The 26,401-nt window shown below is 54.9% G+C and overlaps 1 protein-coding gene across 1 annotated transcript in view; it reads right to left on the bottom strand.

The window, feature by feature from the left end:
* Nucleotides 1-529: 529 nt before the first annotated feature.
* The window catches only part of LOC121271285 (adhesion G protein-coupled receptor E3-like), an 87,157-nt gene continuing 61,285 nt past the window's right edge, over nt 530-26,401 (bottom strand). The window contains exons 13-16 of the mRNA XM_041177160.1: nt 25,172-25,263; nt 4,883-5,051; nt 2,135-2,239; nt 530-1,490 (exon numbers count right to left, since the gene is read on the bottom strand). Coding sequence (XP_041033094.1) covers nt 1,458-1,490; nt 2,135-2,239; nt 4,883-5,051; nt 25,172-25,263 — 399 coding nt within the window. The 3' untranslated portion in view covers nt 530-1,457. The remainder of the gene's footprint in view (nt 1,491-2,134; nt 2,240-4,882; nt 5,052-25,171; nt 25,264-26,401) is intronic.

Below are 26,401 nucleotides of genomic sequence, written 5' to 3'. Positions count from 1 at the left end.
ATGTTGGCTGAGGGGTAAATGTTGGCCAGGGCACCAAGGATAACCGCCCCCCCCGCCCCCTGCTCTTCATCAAAATAGAGCCATGGGATACTTCATCTCCATCCGGAGAAGACAGACAGGGCCTTGGTTTAATGTCACATCTGAGAGACAGTGCCTCTGACAGTGCAGCACTCCCACAGCAGTGCACTGGGGATGTCAGCTTGGATTATGTATAGCAGGGAGTTGCATCAGGTGAAAATTATCCTGAACCACATGATCTCTAGTAGATAAGCAACCGTGCATATGGCAATATGCGTGTGCGTGTGCCATGTTCGTGTGCAGTTCTGTGTGTGTGTGTGTGTGGTTGTGTGTATGTATGTGTACGTGTGTTTTTGTGTATGTGTGTGTGTATTTGTGTGCACGCGCACTTTGTGTGTGAGTTTCTGTGTATATGTGTGTTTCTGTGTGTTGTGTGTTTGTGTGTGTGCATGTGTTTTTCTGTATGTGTGTGTGTATTTGTTTGTGTTTCTGTGTGTATGTGTGTGTTTCTGTGCATGTGTGCATTTCTGTGTGTGTGTGTGTGTGTGTGTGTATGTGTTTCTATGTGTGTGTATGTCTGTGTGTGTGTTTCTATTTGTGTGTGTGCACACACATCTATGTGCAGCTGCGTGAGGCATGTACTTGTGCAGTTGCCTGAGTTTGTGCACATCCATGAGCAGCTGTGTGTGGCACATGCATGTGCAGTTGTGTGTGTAAACGTGTACGCTTTTGGGTGCGGGAGTTGTGGGTATGGGAGTTGTGGACGGGGGAGTTGTGGGTGCAGATGTTCTGGATGCAGATGTTCTGGATGTGGGTGTCCATTCCTGCAATTCTTCTAGGCCGTCAAGCATGGCTGAATCCCTCCTGGACATGTCAATCTAACAAAAATATCGCTGAAGCTGCAGTCCATTGGAATATCCCCCGCGTCTGGTTGCAAAAGGAATTCACCAAGTGCAAAAGGCAAAGATCCCCAAATGTCCGGAGAGTAAGGTTCCCAACTCTGATTAAATGTATTCCTGGAGGTTTCATCACATGACTTGCCCCCACGCTCCAGACCAACACATCCATCCTCGTGACACACTGCCTTTTCATGCCAGATAGAAAGCAAAAAGATTCATTAACCAATTGGACGATGCTTGACTGTCAGCCAAACAGACCTTTTCCCTCCATCTTCTATATTTTTATATCTGGTAAAGAGAAATGTTCAAAGAAAATGACAAAAAAAGAAACATCCCGGTGATTTTTCCCCAGGATTGCAGACAGCAGTGTCCTGGAGATTGATCTTCAATTCCTGGAGACTCCAGGCCAATCCTGGAGGGTTGGCAACCCTAGCAGAGGGGCAGATCTTGCTGCACTTGGCATTGGTTGGCTGGTTTCTATACATTGTGGCTCCATCTTGTGGCAGTGAGAGGAATTGCAGGCTCATTGATCAGACGCTCTCACAGGCCTGACACTGATTGTTTTGCGTTTGCCTGAAGGGATTAAGTTACAAAAATCAGCAAATTAGAAGGGACAGTGAACACCAAGTTACAAATTCATTCAAGTTGTCCTGAGCCCTTTACGGGAAATAATGCCCAGGATGCACTGCAGTGACTCATCAAAGCTCCTTCACCAATACCTTCCAAACCTGTGACCTCCACCATCTAGAAGGACAAGGGTAGCAGATAGATGGGAACACCACCACCTGGAAGTTCCCCTCCAAGTCACTCACCATCCTGACTTGGAAATATATCGCTGTTCCTTCACTGTCACTGGGTCAAAATCCTGGAACTCCCTCCCTAACAGCACTGTGGGTGTACCTACACCACATGGACTGCTGCGGTTCAAGAAGGCAGCTCACCACCACCTTCTCAAGGGGCAACTAGAGATGGGCAATAATTTCTAGCCCAGCCAGTGACCCCTATCAATGAATGAATGAATGAATGAATGAATGAAATGAAAAAGGAGTTTATCCCTAACTAATCCTTGATCAAAATATCCTGGCATTATATGAGAGGCAATCCCTCTTCAATAAGTCTGACAGATAGGAAGCCATCGGCTTTGGACACTCCCTCCAATCACACATTGACCATTAATTTGCTTTAGTATAATGCATGGTGGCTGTAGAGAATCTTACCTGGGATGAACAGGTGCGCTGTGTGGAATCAGCGAAGGTCGTGTATTTTGAGATATTCATTGCAACACTAAATCTTGTGAACCATCTATGGTATTGATCTCGTATCTGTCACACACAACAGGAAATAAACAGCGAATGTTGTCAGGAGCACTTAAAAACAGAGACATTGAGTGCTGGGACACTCAATCCTGTTTTACACACACAGTCAGTGCTGGGACACTCAGTCCTGCTATACACACACACAGTCAGTGCTGGGACACTCAGTCCTGTTATACACACACACAGTCAGTGCTGGGACACTCAGTCCTGTTATACACACACACAGTCAGTGCTGGGACACTCAGTCCTGTTATACACACACACAGTCAGTGCTGGGACACTCAGTCCTGTTATACACACACACAGTCAGTGCTGGGACACTCAGTCCTGTTATACACACACACACAGTCAGTGCTGGGACACTCAGTCCTGTTATACACACACACACAGTCAGTGCTGGGACACTCAGTCCTGTTAGACACACACACACAGTCAGTGCTGGGACACTCAGTCCTGTTAGACACACACACACAGTCAGTGCTGGGACACTCAGTCCTGTTAGACACACACACAGTCAGTGCTGGGACACTCAGTCCTGTTAGACACACACACAGTCAGTGCTGGGACACTCAGTCCTGTTAGACACACACACAGTCAGTGCTGGGACATTCAGTCCTGTTAGACACACACACAGTCAGTGCTGGGACACTCAGTCCTGTTAGACACACACACAGTCAGTGCTGGGACACTCAGTCCTGTTAGACACACACACAGTCAGTGCTGGGACACTCAGTCCTGTTAGACACACACACAGTCAGTGCTGGGACACTCAGTCCTGTTAGACACACACACAGTCAGTGCTGGGACACTCAGTCCTGTTAGACACACACACAGTCAGTGCTGGGACACTCAGTCCTGTTAGACACACACACAGTCAGTGCTGGGACACTCAGTCCTGTTAGACACACACACAGTCAGTGCTGGGACACTCAGTCCTGTTAGACACACACACACAGTCAGTGCTGGGACACTCAGTCCTGTTAGACACACAAACAGTCAGTGCTGGGACACTCAGTCCTGTTAGACACACACACAGTCAGTGCTGGGACACTCAGTCCTGTTAGACACACACACAGTCAGTGCTGGGACACTCAGTCCTGTTAGACACACACACAGTCAGTGCTGGGACACTCAGTCCTGTTAGACACACACACAGTCAGTGCTGGGACACTCAGTCCTGTTAGACACACACACAGTCAGTGCTGGGACACTCAGTCCTGTTAGACACACACAGTCAGTGCTGGGACACTCAGTCCTGTTAGACACACACACAGTCAGTGCTGGGACACTCAGTCCTGTTAGACACACACAGTCAGTGCTGGGACACTCAGTCCTGTTAGACACACACAGTCAGTGCTGGGACACTCAGTCCTGTTAGACACACACAGTCAGTGCTGGGACACTCAGTCCTGTTAGACACACACACAGTCAGTGCTGGGACACTCAGTCCTGTTAGACACACACACAGTCAGTGCTGGGACACTCAGTCCTGTTAGACACACACACAGTCAGTGCTGGGACACTCAGTCCTGTTAGACACACACACAGTCAGTGCTGGGACACTCAGTCCTGTTAGACACACACACAGTCAGTGCTGGGACACTCAGTCCTGTTAGACACACACAGTCAGTGCTGGGACACTCAGTCCTGTTAGACACACACAGTCAGTGCTGGGACACTCAGTCCTGTTAGACACACACAGTCAGTGCTGGGACACTCAGTCCTGTTAGACACACACAGTCAGTGCTGGGACACTCAGTCCTGTTAGACACAAACAGTCAGTGCTGGGACACTCAGTCCTGTTAGACACAAACAGTCAGTGCTGGGACACTCAGTCCTGTTAGACACACACACAGTCAGTGCTGGGACACTCAGTCCTGTTAGACACACACACAGTCAGTGCTGTTAGACACTCAGTCCTGTTAGACACACACACAGTCAGTGCTGGGACACTCAGTCCTGTTAGACACACACACAGTCAGTGCTGGGACACTCAGTCCTGTTAGACACACACACAGTCAGTGCTGGGACACTCAGTCCTGTTAGACACACACACAGTCAGTGCTGGGACACTCAGTCCTGTTAGACACACACACAGTCAGTGCTGGGACACTCAGTCCTGTTAGACACACACACAGTCAGTGCTGGGACACTCAGTCCTGTTAGACACACACACAGTCAGTGCTGGGACACTCAGTCCTGTTAGACACACACACAGTCAGTGCTGGGACACTCAGTCCTGTTAGACACACACAGTCAGTGCTGGGACACTCAGTCCTTTTAGACACACACAGTCAGTGCTGGGACACTCAGTCCTGTTAGACACACACAGTCAGTGCTGGGACACTCAGTCCTGTTAGACACACACAGTCAGTGCTGGGACACTCAGTCCTGTTAGACACAAACAGTCAGTGCTGGGACACTCAGTCCTGTTAGACACAAACAGTCAGTGCTGGGACACTCAGTCCTGTTGGACACACACAGTCAGTGCTGGGACACTCAGTCCTTTTGGACACACACAGTCAGTGCTGGGACACTCAGTCCTGTTATACACACATAGTCAGTGCTGGGACACTCAGTCCTGTTATACACACAGAAATATTAGTTTTTGTAATTGTGTTATTACACCTCTGGAGCAATGAGCTTTACCTGCTTGTGTTTGACACAGTGAAGGAGGAAAATGAACAGTCCCTGGAAGCTGTTAAGGATGGTGAAGATATAAGCAAGAGCAATCGTCCGCTTCTGATAATGGAACACGCCCAGTATCCATGTACCACCCAGCAAAACCAACTTAGCAAAGGCAGTAATGATGAACATTCTGGGAAGGCAACGAGAACAGAGAATAAAACACAAGACAGGTGAGTAGCAGCAGACAGACACCAGCATGCGCAAATTGGGTGATAATTGTCGGGTGAGAGAATAGCAGAATGGTGGAGAGAGGGTGTAAACCAGGAAAGTATGGAGCAATGAAATTTGGATGTGAAAAAACTTTGTGTATGTGAGGTGGGAGTTTATTTGGGGTACATGTGTGTGAGAGGGTGCGGAGATGGATGGGGTACAGTGTGTGTGTGAGAGGGTGGGGAGTTGGATGGGGTACAGTGTGCGTGAGAGGGTGGGGAGTTGGATGGGGTACAGTGTGCGTGAGAAAGTGGGGAGTTGGATGGGGTACAGAGTGTGTGTGTGAGAGGGTGGGGAGTTGGATGGGGTACAGTGGGTGTGTGAGGGTGGGGAGTTGGATAGGGTACAGTGTGCGTGAGAGGGTGGGCAGTTGGATGGGGTACAGAGTGTGTGTGAGCGGGTGGGGAGTTGGATGGGGTACAGTGTGTGTGCGAGAGGGTGGGGAGTTGATGGGGTACAGTGTGTGTGAGAGGGTGGGGAGTCGGATGGGGTACAGTGTGTGTGAGAGGGTGGGGAGTTGGATGGGGTACAGTGTGTGTGTGTGAGGGTGGGGAGTTGGATGGGGTACAGTATGCTTGTGTGAGAGGGTGGGGAGTTGGATGGGGTACAGTGTGTGTGTGAGGGTGGGGAGTTGGATGGGGTACAGTGTGTGTGAGAGGGTGGGGAGTTGGATGGGGTACAGTGTGTGAGAGAGGGTGGGGAGTTGGATGGGGTACAGTGTGTGTGTGAGGGTGGGGAGTTGGATGGGGTACAGTGTGTGTGAGAGGGTGGGGAGTTGGATGGGGTACAGTGTGTGTGTGAGAGGGTGGGGAGTTGGATGGGGTACAGTGTGTGTGTGAGGGTGGGGAGTTGGATGGGGTACAGTGTGTGTGAGGGGGTGGGGAGTTGGATGGGGTACAGTGTGTGTGTGAGGGTGGGGAGTTGGATGGGGTACAGTGTGTGTGTGAGGGTGGGGAGTTGGATGGGGTACAATGTGTGTGTGAGCGGGTGGGGAGTTGGATGGGGTACAGTGTGTGTGAGAGGGTGGGGAGTTGGATGGGGTACAGTGTGTGTGAGAGGGTGGGGAGTTGGATGGGGTACAGTGTGTGTGAGAGGGTGGGGAGTTGGATGGGGTACAGTGTGTGTGAGAGGGTGGGGAGTTGGATGGGGTACAGTGTGTGTGTGAGAGGGTGGGGAGTTGGATGGGGTACAGTGTGTGTGTGAGCGGTTGGGGAGTTGGATGGGGTACAGTGTGTGTGAGCGGGTGGGGAGATGGATGGGGTACAGTGTGTGTGAGCGGGTGGGGAGTTGGATGGGGTACAGTGCGTGTGTGTGAGAGGGTGGGGAGTTGGATGGGGTACAGTGTGTGTGTGAGGGTGGGGAGTTGGATGGGGTACAGTGAGTGTGTGAGAGGGTGGGGAGTTGGATGGGGTAGAGTGTGTGTGTGTGAGAGGGTGGGGAGTTGGATGGGGTACAGTGTGTGTGTGAGAGGGTGGGGAGTTGGATGGGGTACAGTGTGTGTGTGAGAGGGTGGGGAGTTGGATGGGGTACAGTGTGTGTGTGAGAGGGTGGGGAGTTGGATGGGGTACAGTGTGTGTGTGAGAGGGTGGGGAGTTGGATGGGGTACAGTGTGTGTGTGAGCGGGTGGGGAGTTGGATGGGGTACAGTGTGTGTGAGCGGGTGGGGAGTTGGATGGGGTACAGTGTGTGTGAGCGGGTGGGGAGTTGGATGGGGTACAGTGTGTGTGTGTGAGAGGGTGGGGAGTTGGATGGGGTACAGTGTGTGTGTGAGAGGGTGGGGAGTTGGATGGGGTACAGTGTGTGTGTGAGAGGGTGGGGAGTTGGATGGGGTACAGTGTGTGTGTGAGAGGGTGGGGTGTTGGATGGGGTACAGTGTGTGTGAGGGAGGGGAGTTGGATGGGGAACAGTGTGTGTGTGTGAGGGTGGGGTGTTGGATGGGGTACAGTGTGTGTGAGAGGGTGGGGAGTTGGATGGGGTACAGTGTGTGTGAGAGGGTGGGGAGTTGGATGGGGTACAGTGTGTGTGAGAGGGTGTGGAGTTGGATGGGGTACAGTGTGTGTGTGTGAGAGGGTGGGTAGTTGGATGGGGTACAGTGTGTGAGAGGGTGGGGAGTTGGATGGGGTACAGTGTGTGTGTGAGAGGGTGGGGTGTTGGATGGGGTACAGTGTGTGTGAGAGGGTGGGGAGTTGGATGGGGTACAGTGTGTGTGTGAGTGGGTGGGGAGTTGGATGGGGTACAGTGAGTGTGTGAGAGAGTGGGGAGTTGGATGGGGTACAGTGTGTGTGTGAGAGGGTGGGGAGTTGGATGGGGTACAGTGTGTGTGTGAGAGGGTGGGGAGTTGGATGGCGTACAGTGTGTGTGTGAGAGGGTGGGGAGTTGGATGGGGTACAGTGTGTGTGTGAGAGGGTGGGGAGTTGGATGGGGTACAGTGTGTGTGTGAGAGGGTGGGGAGTTGATGGGGTACAGTGTGTGTGTGAGAGGGTGGGGAGTTGGATGGGGTACAGTGTGTGTGTGTGAGGGTGGGGAGTTGGATGGGGTACAGTGTGTGTGAGGGAGGGGAGTTGGATGGGGTACAGTGTTTGTGTGTGAGGGTGGGGAGTTGGATGGGGTACAGTGTGTGTGTGTGAGAGGGTGGGTAGTTGGATGGGGTACAGTGTGTGTGAGAGGGTGGGGAGTTGGATGGGGTACAGTGTGTGTGTGAGAGGGTGGGGTGTTGGATAGGGTACAGTGTGTGTGAGAGGGTGGGGAGTTGGATGGGGTACAGTGTGTGTGTGAGTGGGTGGGGAGTTGGATGGGGTACAGTGTGTGTGTGAGTGGGTGGGGAGTTGGATGGGGTACAGTGTGTGTGAGAGGGTGGGGAGTTGGATGGGGTACAGTGTGTGTGTGAGAGGGTGGGGAGTTGGATGGGGTACAGTGTGTGTGTGAGAGGGTGGGGAGTTGGATGGGGTACAGTGTGTGTGTGAGAGGGTGGGGAGTTGGATGGGGTACAGTGTGTGTGAGGGTGGGGAGTTGGATGGGGTACAGTGAGTGTGAGGGTGGGGAGTTGGATGGGGTACAGTGTGTGAGAGAGGGTGGGGAGTTGGATGGGGTACAGTGTGTGAGTGAGAGGGTGGGGAGTTGGATGGGGTACAGTGTGTGTGTGAGCGTGGGGAGTTGGATGGGGTACAGTGTGTGTGTGAGAGGGTGGGGAGTTGGATGGGGTACAGTGTGTGTGTGAGAGGGTGGGGAGTTGGATGGGGTACAGTGTGTGTGTGAGAGGGTGGGGAGTTGGATGGGGTACAGTGTGTGTGTGAGAGGGTGGGGAGTTGGATGGGGTACAGTGTGTGTGTGAGGGTGGGGAGTTGGATGGGGTACAGTGTGTGTGAGAGGGTGGGGAGTTGGATGGGGTACAGTGTGTGTGTGTGAGGGTGGGGAGTTGGATGGGGTACAGTGTGTGTGAGAGGGTGGGGAGTTGGATGGGGTACAGTGTGTGTGTGTGAGGGTGGGGAGTTGGATGGGGTACAGTGTGTGTGTGTGAGAGGGTGGGTAGTTGGATGGGGTACAGTGTGTGTGTGAGAGGGTGGGGTGTTGGATGGGGTACAGTGTGTGTGAGAGGGTGGGGAGTTGGATGGGGTACAGTGTGTGTGTGAGTGGGTGGGGAGTTGGATGGGGTACAGTGTGTGTGAGAGGGTGGGGAGTTGGATGGGGTACAGTGGGTGTGTGAGAGGGTGGGGAGTTGGATGGGGTACAGTGTGTGTGAGAGGGTGGGGAGTTGGATGGGGTACAGTGTGTGTGTGAGAGGGTGGAGAGTTGGATGGGGTACAGTGTGTGTGTGAGGGTGGGGAGTTGGATGGGGTACAGTGTGTGTGAGAGGGTGGGGAGTTGGATGGGGTACAGTGTGTGTGTGAGAGGGGGGGGAGTTGGATGGGGTACAGTGTGTGTGAGAGGGTGGGGAGTTGGATGGGGTACAGTGTGTGTGTGAGAGGGTGGGGAGTTGGATGGGGTACAGTGTGTGTGTGAGAGGGTGGGGAGTTGGATGTGGTACAGTGTGTGTGTGAGAGTGTGGGGAGTTGGATGGGGTACAGTGTGTGTGTGAGAGGGTGGGGAGTTGGATGGGGTACAGTGTGTGTGTGAGAGGGTGGGGAGTTGGATGGGGTACACTGTGTGTGTGTGAGGTGGGGAGTTGGATGGGGTACAGTGTGTGTGTGAGGGTGGGGAGTTGGATGGGGTACAATGTGTGTGTGAGCGGGTGGGGAGTTGGATGGGGTACAGTGTGTGTGAGAGGGTGGGGAGTTAGATGGGGTACAGTGTGTGTGTGAGGGTGGGTAGTTGGATGGGGTACAATGTGTGTGTGAGCGGGTGGGGAGTTGGATGGGGTACAGTTTGTGTGTGAGAGGGTGGGGAGTTGGAAGGGGTATAGTGTGTGTGTGTGAGCGGGTGGGGAGTTGGATGGGGTATAGTGTGTGTGTGAGGGTGGGGAGTTGGATGGGGTACAGTGTGTGTGAGAGGGTGGGGAGTTGGATGGGGTACAGTGTGTGTGAGAGAGGGTGGGGAGTTGGATGGGGTACAGTGTGTGTGTGAGGGTGGGGAGTTGGATGGGGTACAGTGAGTGTGTGAGAGGGTGCGGAGTTGGATGGGGTACCGTGTGTGTGTGAGAGGGTGGGGAGTTGGATGGGGTACAGTGTGTGTGTGAGAGGGTGGGGAGTTGGATGGGGTACAGTGTGTGTGAGAGAGGGTGGGGAGTTGGATGGGGTACAGTGTGTGTGAGAGAGGGTGGGGAGTTGGATGGGGTACAGTGTGTGTGAGAGAGGGTGGGGAGTTGGATGGGGTACAGTGTGTGTGTGAGGGTGGGGAGTTGGATGGGGTACAGTGAGTGTGTGAGAGAGTGGGGAGTTGGATGGGGTACAGTGTGTGTGTGAGCGGGTGGGGAGTTGGATGGGGTACAGTGTGTGTGTGAGAGGGTGGGGAGTTGGATGGGGTACAGTGTGTGTGTGAGAGGGTGGGGAGTTGGATGGGGTACAGTGTGTGTGAGAGGGTGGGGAGTTGGATGGGGTACAGTGTGTGTGTGAGAGGGTCGGGAGTTGGATGGGGTACAGTGTGTGTGTGAGAGGGTGGGGAGTTGGATGGGGTACAGTGTGTGTGTGTGAGGGTGGGGAGTTGGATGGGGTACAGTGTGTGTGAGGGAGGGGAGTTGGATGGGGTACAGTGTTTGTGTGTGAGGGTGGGGAGTTGGATGGGGTACAGTGTGTGTGTGTGAGAGGGTGGGTAGTTGGATGGGGTACAGTGTGTGTGAGAGGGTGGGGAGTTGGATGGGGTACAGTGTGTGTGTGAGAGGGTGGGGTGTTGGATGGGGTACAGTGTGTGTGAGAGGGTGGGGAGTTGGATGGGGTACAGTGTGCGTGTGAGTGGGTGGGGAGTTGGATGGGGTCCAGTGTGTGTGTGTGAGCGGGTGGGGAGTTGGATGGGGTACAGTGTGTGTGAGAGGGTGGTGAGTTGGATGGGGTACAGTGTGTGTGAGAGGGTGGGGTGTTGGATGGGGTACAGTGTGTGTGAGAGGGTGGGGAGTTGGATGGGGTACAGTGTGTGTGTGAGTGGGTGGGGAGTTGGATGGGGTACAGTGTGTGTGTGAGAGGGTGCGGAGTTGGATGGGGTACAGTGTGTGTGTGAGAGTGTTAGGAGTTGGATGGGGTACAGTGTGTGTGTGAGAGGGTGGGGTGGTGGATGGCGTACAGTGTGTGTGAGAGAGGGTGGGGGGGTTGGATGGGGTACAGTGTGTGTGTGAGAGGGTGGGGAGTTGGATGGGGTACAGTGTGTGTGTGAGAGGGTGGGGAGTGTGATGGGGTACAGTGTGTGTGTGAGAGGGTGGGGAGTTGGATGGGGTACAGTGTGTGTGTGAGGGTGGGGAGTTGGATGGGGTACAGTGTGTGTGAGGGTGGGGAGTTGGATGGGGTACAGTGTTTGTGTGTGAGGGTGGGGAGTTGGATGGGGTACAGTGTGTGTGTGAGAGGGTCGGGAGTTGGATGGGGTACAGTGTGTGTGAGAGGGTGGGGAGTTGGATGGGGTACAGTGTGTGTGTGAGAGGGTGGGGAGTTGGATAGGGTACAGTGTGTGTGAGAGGGTGGGGAGTTGGATGGGGTACAGTGTGTGTGAGTGGGTGGGGAGTTGGATGGGGTACAGTGTGTGTGTGAGTGGGTGGGGAGTTGGATGGGGTACAGTGTGTGTGAGAGGGTGGGGAGTTGGATGGGGTACAGTGTGTGTGTGAGAGGGTGGGGAGTTGGATGGGGTACAGTGTGTGTGTGAGAGGGTGGGGAGTTGGATGGGGTACAGTGTGTGTGTGAGAGGGTGGGGAGTTGGATGGGGTACAGTGTGTGTGAGGGTGGGGAGTTGGATGGGGTACAGTGAGTGTGAGGGTGGGGAGTTGGATGGGGTACAGTGTGTGAGAGAGGGTGGGGAGTTGGATGGGGTACAGTGTGTGAGTGAGAGGGTGGGGAGTTGGATGGGGTACAGTGTGTGTGTGAGCGTGGGGAGTTGGATGGGGTACAGTGTGTGTGTGAGAGGGTGGGGAGTTGGATGGGGTACAGTGTGTGTGAGAGGGTGGGGAGTTGGATGGGGTACAGTGTGTGTGTGAGAGGGTGGGGAGTTGGATGGGGTACAGTGTGTGTGTGAGAGGGTGGGGAGTTGGATGGGGTACAGTGTGTGTGTGAGGGTGGGGAGTTGGATGGGGTACAGTGTGTGTGAGAGGGTGGGGAGTTGGATGGGGTACAGTGTGTGTGTGTGAGGGTGGGGAGTTGGATGGGGTACAGTGTGTGTGAGGGTGGGGAGTTGGATGGGGTACAGTGTGTGTGTGTGAGGGTGGGGAGTTGGATGGGGTACAGTGTGTGTGTGTGAGAGGGTGGGTAGTTGGATGGGGTACAGTGTGTGTGTGAGAGGGTGGGGTGTTGGATGGGGTACAGTGTGTGTGTGAGAGGGTGGGGAGTTGGATGGGGTACAGTGTGTGTGTGAGTGGGTGGGGAGTTGGATGGGGTACAGTGTGTGTGAGAGGGTGGGGAGTTGGATGGGGTACAGTGGGTGTGTGAGAGGGTGGGGAGTTGGATGGGGTACAGTGTGTGTGAGAGGGTGGGGAGTTGGATGGGGTACAGTGTGTGTGTGAGAGGGTGGAGAGTTGGATGGGGTACAGTGTGTGTGTGAGGGTGGGGAGTTGGATGGGGTACAGTGTGTGTGAGAGGGTGGGGAGTTGGATGGGGTACAGTGTGTGTGTGAGAGGGGGTGGAGTTGGATGGGGTACAGTGTGTGTGAGAGGGTGGGGAGTTGGATGGGGTACAGTGTGTGTGTGAGAGGGTGGGGAGTTGGATGGGGTACAGTGTGTGTGTGAGAGGGTGGGGAGTTGGATGTGGTACAGTGTGTGTGTGAGAGTGTGGGGAGTTGGATGGGGTACAGTGTGTGTGTGAGAGGGTGGGGAGTTGGATGGGGTACAGTGTGTGTGTGAGAGGGTGGGGAGTTGGATGGGGTACACTGTGTGTGTGTGAGGGTGGGGAGTTGGATGGGGTACAGTGTGTGTGTGAGGGTGGGGAGTTGGATGGGGTACAATGTGTGTGTGAGCGGGTGGGGAGTTGGATGGGGTACAGTGTGTGTGAGAGGGTGGGGAGTTAGATGGGGTACAGTGTGTGTGTGAGGGTGGGTAGTTGGATGGGGTACAATGTGTGTGTGAGCGGGCGGGGAGTTGGATGGGGTACAGTTTGTGTGTGAGAGGGTGGGGAGTTGGAAGGGGTATAGTGTGTGTGTGTGAGCGGGTGGGGAGTTGGATGGGGTATAGTGTGTGTGTGAGGGTGGGGAGTTGGATGGGGTACAGTGTGTGTGAGAGGGTGGGGAGTTGGATGGGGTACAGTGTGTGTGAGAGAGGGTGGGGAGTTGGATGGGGTACAGTGTGTGTGTGAGGGTGGGGAGTTGGATGGGGTACAGTGAGTGTGTGAGAGGGTGCGGAGTTGGATGGGGTACCGTGTGTGTGTGAGAGGGTGGGGAGTTGGATGGGGTACAGTGTGTGTGTGAGAGGGTGGGGAGTTGGATGGGTACAGTGTGTGTGAGAGAGGGTCGGGAGTTGGATGGGGTACAGTGTGTTTGTGTGTGAGGATGGGGAGTTGGATGGGGTACAGTGTGTGTGAGAGAGGGTGGGGAGTTGGATGGGGTACAGTGTGTGTGTGAGGGTGGGGAGTTGGATGGGGTACAGTGTGTGTGTGAGAGAGTGGGGAGTTGGATGGGGTACAGTGTGTGTGTGAGCGGGTGGGGAGTTGGATGGGGTACAGTGTGTGTGTGAGAGGGTGGGGAGTTGGATGGGGTACACTGTGTGTGTGAGAGTGTGTGGAGTTGGATGGGGTACAGTGTGTGTGAGAGGGTGGGGAGTTGGATGGGGTACAGTGTGTGTGTGAGAGGGACGGGAGTTTGATGGGGTACAGTGTGTGTGTGAGAGGGTGGGGAGTTGGATGGGGTACAGTGTGTGTGTGTGAGGGTGGGGAGTTGGATGGGGTACAGTGTGTGTGAGGGAGGGGAGTTGGATGGGGTACAGTGTGTGTGTGTGAGGGTGGGGAGTTGGATGGGGTACAGTGTGTGTGTGTGAGAGGGTGGGTAGTTGGATGGGGTACAGTGTGTGTGAGAGGGTGGGGAGTTGGATGGGGTACAGTGTGTGTGTGAGAGGGTGGGGTGTTGGATGGGGTACAGTGTGTGTGAGAGGGTGGGGAGTTGGATGGGGTACAGTGTGCGTGTGAGTGGGTGGGGAGTTGGATGGGGTCCAGTGTGTGTGTGTGAGCGGGTGGGGAGTTGGATGGGGTACAGTGTGTGTGAGAGGGTGGGGAGTTGGATGGGGTACAGTGTGTGTGTGAGAGGGTGGGGAGTTGGATGGGGTACAGTGTGTGTGTGAGAGGGTGGGGAGTTGGATGGGGTACAGTGTGTGTGTGAGAGGGTGGGGAGTTGGATGGGGTACAGTGTGTGTGAGAGGGTGGGGAGTTGGATGGGGTACAGTGTGTGTGAGAGGGTGGGGAGTTGGATGGGGTACAGTGTGTGAGAGAGGGTGGGGAGTTGGATGGGGTACAGTGTGTGTGAGAGGGTGGGGAGTTGGATGGGGTACAGTGTGTGTGTGAGGGTGGGGAGTTGGATGGGGTACAGTGTGTGTGAGAGGGTGGGGAGTTGGATGGGGTACAGTGTGTGTGTGAGAGGGTGGGGAGTTGGATGGGTACAGTGTGTGTGTGAGATGGTGGGGAGTTGGATGGGGTACAGTGTGTGTGAGAGGGTGGGGAGTTGGATGGGGTACAGTGTGTGTGAGAGTGTGGGGAGTTGGATGGGGTACAGTGTGTGTGTGAGAGGGTGGGGAGTTGGATGGGGTACAGTGTGTGTGAGAGGGTGGGGAGTTGGATGGGGTACAGTGTGTGTGAGAGGGTGGGGAGTTGGATGGGGTACAGTGTGTGTGAGAGGGTGGGGAGTTGGATGGGGTACAGTGTGTGTGTCAGAGGGTGGGGAGTTGGATGGGGTACAGTGTGTGTGTGAGAGGGTGGGGAGTTGGATGGGGTACAGTGTGTGTGTGAGGTGGTGGGGAGTTGGATGGGGTACAGTGTGTGTGTGAGGGTGGGGAGTTGGATGGGGTACAGTGTGTGTGAGAGGGTGGGGAGTTGGATGGGGTACAGTGTGTGTGAGAGGGTGGGGAGTTGGATGGGGTACAGTGTGTGTGTGAGAGGGTGGGGAGTTGGATGGGGTACAGTGTGTGTGTGAGAGGGTGGGGAGTTGGATGGGGTACAGTGTGTGTGTGAGAGGGTGGGGAGTTGGATGGGGTACAGTGTGTGTGTGAGAGGGTGGGGAGTTGGATGGGGTACAGTGTGTGTGAGAGGGTGGGGAGTTGGATGGGGTACAGTGTGTGTGTGAGGGTGTGGAGTTGGATGGGGTACAGTGTGTGTGTGAGAGGGTGGGGAGTTGGATGGGGTACAGTGTGTGTGTGAGGGTGTGGAGTTGGATGGGGTACAGTGTGTGTGTGTGAGAGGGTGGGGAGTTGGATGGGGTACAGTGTGTGTGAGAGGGTGGGGAGTTGGATGGGGTACAGTGTGTGTGAGAGGGTGGGGAGTTGGATGGGGTACAGTGTGTGTGAGGGTGGGGAGTTGGATGGAGTACAGTGTGTGTGTGAGAGGGTGGGGAGTTGGATGGGGTACAGTGTGTGTGTGAGAGGGTGGGGAGTTGGATGGGGTACAGTGTGTGTGTGAGAGGGTGGGGAGTTGGATGGGGTACAGTGTGTGTGTGAGAGGGTGGGGAGATGGATGGGGTACAGTGTGTGTGTGAGAGGGTGGGGAGTTGGATGGGGTACAGTGTGTGTGTGAGAGGGTGGGGAGTTGGATGGGGTACAGTGTGTGTGTGAGAGGTGGGGAGTTGGATGGGGTACAGTGTGTGTGAGAGGGTGGGGAGTTGGATGGGGTACAGTGTGTGTGTGAGAGGGTGGGGTGTTGGATGGGGTACAGTGCGTGTGAGGGTGGGGAGTTGGATGGGGTACAGTGTGTGTGAGAGAGTGGGGAGTTGGATGGGGTACAGTGTGTGTGAGGGTGGGGAGTTGGATGGGGTACAGTGTGTGAGAGAGGGTGGGGAGTTGGATGGGGTACAGTGTGTGTGAGAGGGTGGGGAGTTGGATGGGGTACAGTGTGTGTGAGAGAGTGGGGAGTTGGATCGGGTACAGTGTGTGAGAGAGGGTGGGGAGTTGGATGGGGTACAGTGTGTGTGAGAGGGTGGGGTGTTGGATGGGGTACAGTGCGTGTGAGGGTGGGGAGTTGGATGGAGTACAGTGTGTGTGAGAGAGTGGGGAGTTGGATGGGGTACAGTGTGTGTGAGGGTGGGGAGTTGGATGGGATACAGTGTGTGTGAGAGAGTGGGGTGTTGGATGGGGTACAATGTGTGTGAGAGGGTGGGGAGTTGGATGGGGTACAGTGTGTATGAGAGAGGTTGGGGAGTTGGATGGGGTACAGTGTGTGTGTGAGAGGGTGGGTAGTTGGATGGGGTACAGTGTGTGTGAGAGTGTGGGGAGTTGGATTGGGTACAGTGTGTGTGTGAGAGGGTGGGTAGTTGGATGGGGTACAGTGTGTGTGAGAGGGTGGGGAGTTGGATGGGTTACAGTGTGTGTGTGAGAGGGTGGGGAGTTGGATGGGGTACAGTGTGTGTGTGTGAGCGGGTGGGGAGTTGGATGGGGTACAGTGTGTGTGTGAGGGGTGGGGAGTTGGATGGGGTACAGTGTGTGTGTGAGGGGTGGGGAGTTGGATGGGGTACAGTGTGTGTGAGAGGGTGGGGAGTTGGATGGGGTACAGTGTGTGTGAGAGGGTGGGGAGCTGGATGGGGTACAGTGTGTGTGTGAGAGGGTGGGGAGTTGGATGGGGTACAGTGTGTGTGTGAGAGGGTGGGGAGTTGGATGGGGTACAGTGTTTGTGTGAGAGGGTGGGGAGTTGGATGGGGTACAGTGTGTGTGTGAGAGGGTGGGGAGTTGGATGGGGTACAGTGTGTGTGGGAGATTGTGGGGAGTTGGATGGGGTAAAGTGTGTGTGAGTGTGGGGAGTTGGATGGGGTACAGTGTGTGTGTGAGAGGGTGGGGAGTTGGATGGGGTACAGTGTGTGTGTGTGAAAGTGGGGAGTTGGATGGGGTACAGTGTGTGTGTGAGAGGGTGGGGAGTTGGATGGGGTACAGTGTGTGTGAGGGTGGGGAGTTGGATGGAGTACAGTGTGTGTGTGAGAGGGTGGGGAGTTGGATGGGGTACAGTGTGTGTGTGAGAGGGTGGGCAGTTGGATGGGGTACAGTGTGTGTGTGAGAGGGTGGGGAGTTGGATGGGGTACAGTGTGTGTGTGAGAGGGTGTGGGGAGTTGGATGGGGTACAGTGTGTGTGTGTGAGGGTGGGGAGTTGGATGGGGAACAGTGTGTGTGTGTGAGGGTGGGGAGTTGGATGGGGGACAGTGTGCGTGAGAGGGTGGGGAGTTGGATGGGTTACATTGTGTGTGAGAGTGGGTGGGGAGTTGGATGGGTTACAGTGTGTGAGAGGGTGGGGTGTTGGATGGGGTACAGTGTGTGTGTGAGAGGGTGGGGAGTTGGATGGAGTACAGTGTGTGTGAGAGAGGGTGGGGAGTTGGATGGGGTACAGTGTGTGTGTGAGAGGGTGGGTACTTGGATGGGGTACTGTGTGTGTGTGAGGGTGGGGAGTTGGTTGGGGTACAGTGTGTGTGTGAGAGGGTGGGGAGTTGGATGGGGTACAGTGTGTGTGTGTGCGGGTGGGGAGTTGGATGCGGTACAGTGTGTGTGAGAGGGTGGGGAGTTGGATGGGGTACAGTGTGTGTGAGAGGGTGGGTAGTTGGATGGGGTACAGTGTGTGTGAGAGAGGGTGGGGAGTTGGATGGGGTACAGTGTGTGTGTGAGAGGGTGGGGAGTTGGATGGGGTACAGTGTGTGCGTGAGTGTGGGGGTTGGATGGGGTACAGTGTGTGTGTGAGGGTGGGGAGTTGGATGGGGTACAGTGTGTGTGAGAGAGGGTGGGGAGTTGGATGGGGTACAGTGTGTGTGAGAGTGTGTGGGGAGTTGGATGGGGTACAATGTGTGTGTGAGAGGGTGGGGAGTTGGATGGGGTACAGAGTGTGTGTGAGAGGGTGGAGAGTTAGATGGGGTGCAGTGTGTGTGTGAGAGGGTGGGGAGTTGGATGGGTTACAGTGTGTGTGAGGGTGGGGAGTTGGATGGGGTACAGTGTGTGTGTGTGAGAGTGGGGAGTTGGATGGAGTACAGTGTGTGTGTGAGAGGGTGGGGAGTTGGATGGGGTACAGTGTGTGTGTGAGAGGGTGGGGAGTTGGATGGGGTACAGTGTGTGTGTGAGAGGGTGGGGAGTTGGATGGGGTACAGTGTGTGTGTGAGAGGGTGGGGAGTTGGATGGGGTACAGTGTGTGTGAGAGGGTGGGGAGTTGGATGGGGAACAGTGTGTGTGTGTGAGGGTGGGGAGTTGGATGGGGGACAGTGTGTGTGAGAGAGTGGGGAGTTGGGTGGGGTACTGTGTGCGTGAGAGGGTGGAGAGTTGGATGGGTTACATTGTGTGTGAGAGGGTGGGGAGTTGGATGGGTTACATTGTGTGTGAGAGTGGGTGGGGAGTTGGATGGGTTACAGTGTGTGAGAGGGTGGGGTGTTGGATGGGGTACAGTGTGTGTGTGAGAGGGTGGGGAGTTGGATGGGGTACAGTGTGTGTGTGAGAGGGTGGGGAGTTGGATGGAGTACAGTGTGTGTGAGAGAGGGTGGGGAGTTGGATGGGGTACAGTGTGTGTGAGAGAGTGGGGAGTTGGATGGGGTACAGTGTGTGTGAGGGTGGGGAGTTGGATGGGATACAGTGTGTGAGAGAGGGTGTGGAGTTGGATGGGGTACAGCGTGTGAGAGAGGGTGGGGAGTTGGATGGGGTACAGTGTGTGTGAGAGAGTGGGGAATTGGATCGGGTACAGTGTGTGTGAGAGGGTGGGGTGTTGGATGGGGTACAGTGCGTGTGAGGGTGGGGAGTTGGATGGAGTACAGTGTGTGTGAGAGAGTGGGGAGTTGGATGGGGTACAGTGTGTGTGAGGGTGGGGAGTTGGATGGGATACAGTGTGTGTGAGAGAGTGGGGTGTTGGATGGGGTACAGTGTGTGTGAGAGGGTGGGGAGTTGGATGGGGTACAGTGTGTATGAGAGTGTGGGGAGTTGGATGGGGTACAGTGTGTGTGTGAGAGGGTGGGTAGTTGGATGGGGTACAGTGTGTGTGAGAGTGTGGGGAGTTGGATGGGGTACAGTGTGTGTGTGAGAGGGTGGGTAGTTGGATGGGGTACAGTGTGTGTGAGAGGGTGGGGAGTTGGATGGGTTACAGTGTGTGTGTGAGAGGGTGGGGAGTTGGATGGGGTACAGTGTGTGTGTGTGAGCGGGTGGGGAGTTGGATGGGGTACAGTGTGTGCGTGAGGGTGGGGAGTTGGATGGGGTACAATGTGTGTGTGAGGGTGGGTAGTTGGATGGGGTACAGTGTGTGTGATAGAGGGTGGGGAGTTGGATGGGGTACAGTGTGTGTGAGAGTGTGTGGGGAGCTGGATGGGGTACAGTGTGTGTGTGTGTGAGGGTGGGGATTTGGATGGGGTGCAGTGTGTGTGTGTGAGAGGGTGGGGAGTTGGATGGGGTACAGTGTGTGTGTGAGAGGGTGGGGAGTTGGATGGGGTACAGAGTGTGTGTGAGAGGGTGGGGAGTTAGATGGGGTGCAGTGTGTGTGTGAGAGGGTGGGGAGTTGGATGGGGTACAGTGTGTGTGAGGGTGGGGAGTTGGATGGGGTGCAGTGTGTGTGTGAGAGGGTGGGGAGTTGGATGGGGTACAGTGTGTGTGTGTGAGAGTGGGGAGTTGGATGGAGTACAGTGTGTGTGTGAGAGGGTGGGGAGTTGGATGGGGAACAGTGTGTGTGAGGGTGGGGAGTTGGATGGAGTACAGTGTGTGTGTGAGAGGGTGGGGAGTTGGATGGGGTACAGTGTGTGTGTGAGAGGGTGGGGAGTTGGATGGGGTACAGTGTGTGTGTGAGAGGGTGGGGAGTTGGATGGGGTACAGTGTGTGTGTGAGAGGGTGGGGAGTTGGATGGGGTACAGTGTGTGTGTGTGAGGGTGGGGAGTTGGATGGGGAACAGTGTGTGTGTGTGAGGGTGGGGAGTTGGATGGGGGACAGTGTGCGTGAGAGGGTGGGGAGTTGGATGGGTTACATTGTGTGTGAGAGTGGGTGGGGAGTTGGATGGGTTACAGTGTGTGAGAGGGTGGGGTGTTGGATGGGGTACAGTGTGTATGTGAGAGGGTGGGGAGTTGGATGGAGTACAGTGTGTGTGAGAGAGGGTGGGGAGTTGGATGGGGTACAGTGTGTGTGTGAGAGGGTGGGTACTTGGATGGGGTACTGTGTGTGTGTGAGGGTGGGGAGTTGGATGGGGTACAGTGTGTGTGTGAGAGGGTGGGGAGTTGGATGGGGTACAGTGTGTGTGTGTGTGCGGGTGGGGAGTTGGATGCGGTACAGTGTGTGTGAGAGGGTGGGGAGTTGGATGGGGTACAGTGTGTGTGAGAGGGTGGGTACTTGGATGGGGTACAGTGTGTGTGAGAGAGGGTGGGGAGTTGGATGGGGTACAGTGTGTGTGTGAGAGGGTGGGGAGTTGGATGGGGTACAGTGTGTGCGTGAGTGTGGGGGGTTGGATGGGGTACAGTGTGTGTGTGAGGGTGGGGAGTTGGATGGGGTACAGTGTGTGTGAGAGAGGGTGGGGAGTTGGATGGGGTACAGTGTGTGTGAGAGTGTGTGGGGAGTTGGATGGGGTACAATGTGTGTGTGAGAGGGTGGGGAGTTGGATGGGGTACAGAGTGTGTGTGAGAGGGTGGGGAGTTAGATGGGGTGCAGTGTGTGTGTGAGAGGGTGGGGAGTTGGATGGGGTACAGTGTGTGTGAGGGTGGGGAGTTGGATGGGGTACAGTGTGTGTGTGTGAGAGTGGGGAGTTGGATGGAGTACAGTGTGTGTGTGAGAGGGTGGGGAGTTGGATGGGGTACAGTGTGTGTGTGAGAGGGTGGGGAGTTGGATGGGGTATAGTGTGTGTGTGAGAGGGTGGGGAGTTGGATGGGGTACAGTGTGTGTGTGAGAGGGTGGGGAGTTGGATGGGGTACAGTGTGTGTGAGAGGGTGGGGAGTTGGATGGGGAACAGTGTGTGTGTGTGAGGGTGGGGAGTTGGATGGGGGACAGTGTGTGTGAGAGAGTGGGGAGTTGGGTGGGGTACTGTGTGCGTGAGAGGGTGGAGAGTTGGATGGGTTACATTGTGTGTGAGAGGGTGGGGAGTTGGATGGGTTACATTGTGTGTGAGAGTGGGTGGGGAGTTGGATGGGTTACAGTGTGTGAGAGGGTGGGGTGTTGGATGGGGTACAGTGTGTGTGTGAGAGGGTGGGGAGTTGGATGGGGTACAGTGTGTGTGTGAGAGGGTGGGGAGTTGGATGGAGTACAGTGTGTGTGAGAGAGGGTGGGGAGTTGGATGGGGTACAGTGTGTGTGTGAGAGGGTGGGTACTTGGATGGGGTACTGTGTGTGTGAGAGGGTCGGGAGTTGGATGGGGTACAGTGTGTGTGTGAGAGGGTGGGGAGTTGGATGGGGTACAGTGTGTGTGTGTGTGCGGGTGGGGAGTTGGATGCGGTACAGTGTGTGTGAGAGGGTGGGGAGTTGGATGGGGTACAGTGTGTGTGAGAGGGTGGGTACTTGGATGGGGTACAGTGTGTGTGAGAGAGGGTGGGGAGTTGGATGGGGTACAGTGTGTGTGTGAGAGGGTGGGGAGTTGGATGGGGTACAGTGTGTGCGTGAGTGTGGGGAGTTGGATGGGGTACAGTGTGTGTGTGAGGGTGGGGAGTTGGATGGGGTACAGTGTGTGTGAGAGAGTGTCGGGAGTTGGATGGTGTACAGTGTGTGTGAGAGTGGGTGGGGAGTTGGATGGGGTACAGTGTGTATGTGAGAGGGTGGGGAGTTGGATGGGGTACAGTGTGTGTGAGAGGGTGGGGAGTTGGATGGGGTACAGTGTGTGTGTGTGAGGGTGGGGAGTTGGATGGGGTACAGTGTGTGTGTGAGAGGGTGGGGAGTTGGATGGGGTACAGTATGTGTGAGAGGGTGGGGAGTTGGATGGGGTACAATGTGTGTGTGTGAGGGTGGGGAGTTGCATGGGGTACAATGTGTGTGTGAGAGGGTGGGGAGTTGGATGGGGTACAGTGTGTGTGAGAGGGTGGGGAGTTGCATGGGGTACAGTGTGTGTGTGAGAGGGTGGGGAGTTGGATGGGATACAGTGTGTGTGTGAGAGCGTGTGGAGTTGGATGGGGTACAGTGTGTGTGAGAGGGTGGGGAGTTGGATGGGGTACAGTGTGTGTGAGAGGGTGGGGAGTTGTATGGGGTACAGTGTGTGTGTGAGAGGGTGGGGAGTTGGATGGGGTACAGTGTGTGAGATGGTGGGGAGTTGGATGGAGTACAGTGTGTGTGTGAGGGGGTGGGGAGTTGGATGGGGTACAGTGTGTGTGTGTGAGGGTGGGTAATTGGATGGGGTACAGTGCGTGTGAGGGTGGGGAGTTGGATGGGGTACAGTGTGTGTGTGAGAGGGTGGGGAGTTGGATGGGGTACAGTGTGTGTTAGAGGGTGGGGAGTTAGATGGGGTACAGTGTGTGTGTGAGATGCTGGGGAGTTGGATGGGGTACAGTGTGTGTTAGAGGGTGGGGAGTTAGATGGGGTACAGTGTGTGTGTGTGAGGGTGGGGAGTTGGATGGGGTACAGTGTGTGTGTGAGAGGGTGGGGAGTTGGATGGGGTACAGTGTGTGTGAGAGGGTGGGGAGTTGGATGGGGTACAGTGTGTGTGTGAGAGGGTGGGGAGTTGGATGGGGTACAGTGTGTGAGAGAGGGTGGGGAGTTGGATGGGGTACAGTGTGTGTGTGAGGGTGGGGAGTTGGATGGGGTACAGTGTGTGTGAGAGAGGGTGGGGAGTTGGATGGGGTACAGTGTGTGTGAGGGGGTGGGGAGTTGGATGGGGTACAGTGTGTGTGAGAGTGTGGGGTGTTGGATGGGGTACAGTGTGTGTGTGTGAGGGTGGGGAGTTGGATGGGGCGCAGTGTGTGTGTGAGAGGGTGGGGAGTTGGATGGGGTACAGTGTGTGTGTGAGAGGGTGGGGAGTTGGATGGGGTACAGTGTGTGTTAGAGGGTGGGGAGTTGGATGGGGTCCAGTGTGTGTGAGAGAGGGTGGGGAGTTGGATGGGGTACAGTGTGTGTGAGGGGGTGGGGAGTTGGATGGGGTACAGTGTGTGTGTGAGAGGGTGGGGAGTTGGATGGGGTACAGTGTGTGTTAGAGGGTGGGGAGTTAGATGGGGTACAGTGTGTGTGTGAGGGTGGGGAGATGGATGGGGTACAGTGTGTGTGTGAGAGGGTGGGGTGTTGGATGGGGTACAGTGTGTGTGTGAGAGGGTGGGGAGTTGGATGGGGTACAGTGTGTGTGTGAAAGTGTGGGGAGATGGACGGAGTACAGTGTGTGTGTGAGCGGGTGGGGAGTTGGATGGGGTACAGTGTGTGTGAGAGAGTGTTGGGAGTTGGATGGGGTACAGTGTGTGTGAGAGAGTGGGGAATTGGATGGGGTACAGTGTGTGTGAGAGGGTGGGGTGTTGGATGGGGTACAGTGCGTGTGAGGGTGGGGAGTTGGATGGGGTACAGTGTGTGTGAGAGAGTGGGGAGTTGGATGGGGTACACTGTGTGTGAGGGTGGGGAGTTGGATGGGATACAGTGTGTGTGAGAGAGTGGGGTGTTGGATGGGGTACAGTGTGTGTGAGAGGGTGGGGAGTTGGATGGGGTACAGTGTGTATGAGAGTGTGGGGAGTTGGATGGGGTACAGTGTGTGTGAGAGGGTGGGTAGTTGGATGGGGTACAGTGTGTGTGAGAGTGTGGGGAGTTAGATGGGGTACAGTGTGTGTGTGAGAGGGTGGGTAGTTGGATGGGGTACAGTGTGTGTGAGAGGGTGGGGAGTTGGATGGGGTACAGTGTGTGTGTGAGAGGGTGGGGAGTTGAATGGGGTACAGTGTGTGTGTGTGAGCGGGTGGGGAGTTGGATGGGGTACAGTGTGTGTGTGAGAGGGTGGGGAGTTGGATGGGGTACAGTGTGTGTGTGAGAGGGTGGGGAGTTAGATGGGGTGCAGTGTGTGTGTGAGAGGGTGGGGAGTTGGATGGGGTACAGTGTGTGTGAGGGTGGGGAGTTGGATGGGGTACAGTGTGTGTGTGAGAGGGTGGGTAGTTGGATGGGGTACAGTGTGTGTGAGGGTGGGGAGTTGGATGGGGTACAGTGTGTGTGTGAGGGTGGGGAGTTGGATGGGGTACAGTGTGTGTGTGTGAGGGTGGGGAGTTGGATGGAGTACAGTGTGTGTGTGAGAGGGTGGGGAGTTGGATGGGGTACAGTGTGTGTGAGAGAGGGTGGGGAGTTGGATCGGGAACAGTGTGTGTGAGGGTGGGGAGTTGGATGGAGTACAGTGTGTGTGTGAGAGGGTGGGGAGTTGGATGGGGTACAGTGTGTGTGTGAGAGGGTGGGGAGTTGGATGGGGTACAGTGTGTGTGTGAGAGGGTGGGGAGTTGGATGGGGTACAGTGTGTGTGTGAGAGGGTGGGGAGTTGGATGGGGTACAGTGTGTGTGTGTGAGGGTGGGGAGTTGGATGGGGAACAGTGTGTGTGTGTGAGGGTGGGGAGTTGGATGGGGGACAGTGTGTGTGAGAGAGTGGGGAGTTGGGTGGGGTACTGTGTGCGTGAGAGGTTGGGGAGTTGGGTGGGGTACAGTGTGTGTGTGTGTGAGGGTGGGGAGTTGGATGGGGTACAGTGGATGGTTACTGAGGGAAATGTGTATCTAGTTTATCTGCGAAACATCCAATCGTCATTCATGTCACGTTTTTTTGAGTTTAGGACCCATGAATTTAACTGGAGCAGCATTGAAAGCTGATCTGATGATTCCTCATTGAGATTTTCCCTGTATTATGCAACGTAGGAGGGCACACATGATTAAACTATCGGACACAATTTCTACCCAGTCATTATTATGCGGTAATTGGCTTTTCTCACAATGACTGATGAATATATTCGATAAACCCCTGGGTGGCATTCAGAGGCCATTACACCCTGGAACCATTGAAGGAACTGCTGAATGCCACAACAGATGGGTCCTATATAGGCTGAATGGCCTCCCTCCTCTGTAGCTATATGGGATCCTTTGTACTCAAAGTGAGCCCACCAAATGGGGAACCAATCCCTTTATCCACTATCATCAGACCCCTTAATCCTATCAATGGTTTATTGGGATTCCCACAATTGTCTCTCATTTGGTCAGGGACCACTTGAGGCAAACTCATCTGCTGGAGTCCTCTAGTCACAATCGGGCTGAGGCATCTTTGGACTGAATTTGGCGGGAACAAGGTAGCTTGGAACGATATTCTCTAAACCTCGAAAGGTACTGAAGTCTCCATGACGGCTCCTGGTTAAATGAACAATATGGCAATGTTGAATAAATCCAATACCTGACCCTTTGAAGATATGATAGATCTGGACTGATGGTATAAAATTTCTGGACCAGTTTCCATAACGTCAGAACGAGGAAGAAAAAGTTTACCTGTAGATTGTGAAGAGGTAATTGTTAGAGCTCTGTTATTGTGATCTGTGTGTGAGTGAGTTAGTGTGTGAGCATATACACATGATGTTAAACGTGGTACAGTATTATCACTCTCACTTCTGAGGCAGCCGATTACGTGCTTAAGTCTCTCTCCGGAGAATTAACCTGATCTGACATTTTCACTGCGCCTTTCACAACCACAGGGCATCTTAAAAGACATCGCAGCCAACTCAGTGATTTTGAGACCTACTCATTGTTATAATGTAGGAAACACAGCAGCCAATTTGCACACAGCAAGCTCCCCCCAACAGCATCTTCTTTCTAGTGTTGTTTGAGGGATAAAACATTGGTTCAGGACACCAAGAATTTATTCCAACGGGACCTTTTACGTCCACCTGAGGGGGCAGATGGGGTCTCGGTCTAATGTTTCATCCTAAAGTCAGTGCTTGTGAAAGTGCAGCACTCCCTCAGTACCGTGCTGGGTGAGTCAGCTGAGGCTGGTTTGTAAGTTGCGAATGTCCATTGCTAAGACAGTTTTGACAGAAGATTTTTTTTCTTTATTGGGATGTCGGCATCGCTGGCAAGGCCAGCATTTGTTGCCCATCCCTAATTGCCCTTGAACCGAGTGGCTCACTAGGCCATTTCAGAGCGCAGTTAAGAGTCTGGAGTCACATGTAGGGCAGGCTAGGGCAGGCAAGGACAGCAGATTTCCTTCCCTAAAGGGCATTAGTGAACAGATGGGCCTTTATGACAATTGATGGTCACTTCATGGCCACCAAAATCCATCCCAGACTTACTAATTGAATTTAAATTCCACCAGACACCCTGGTGGGATTTGAACCCATGTCTCCTGTGCATTAGCTTGGGCCTTTGGATCACTAGTCCAGTGACATCACCACCAGGCCTTCTTCTCCCCATTAACATCACCAGCAAACGTCACCCTCTGGGACGCTGAGGAACCTGGGCCTACTCTCGTGAGGAAGTGATTGACCCGCCCTTCCTGTCTCCTTTGCCTGTTTCTGATCGTCGTGTTTTATTGGGGCTGCGATGCTGCAATACCGGCTCCGTGCCACAAGGTGCCCCCGGCGAGCAACTGTGCCCGCAAGTTCCCTGTAAGTGGTGGGAAGGGTGAGTGCAG

The sequence above is a fragment of the Carcharodon carcharias genome, chromosome 30 (genome assembly GCF_017639515.1).
Source record: "Carcharodon carcharias isolate sCarCar2 chromosome 30, sCarCar2.pri, whole genome shotgun sequence".
In the NCBI taxonomy this organism is placed as follows: domain Eukaryota; kingdom Metazoa; phylum Chordata; class Chondrichthyes; order Lamniformes; family Lamnidae; genus Carcharodon; species Carcharodon carcharias.
This window is presented reverse-complemented; position numbering and strand designations above follow the sequence as displayed.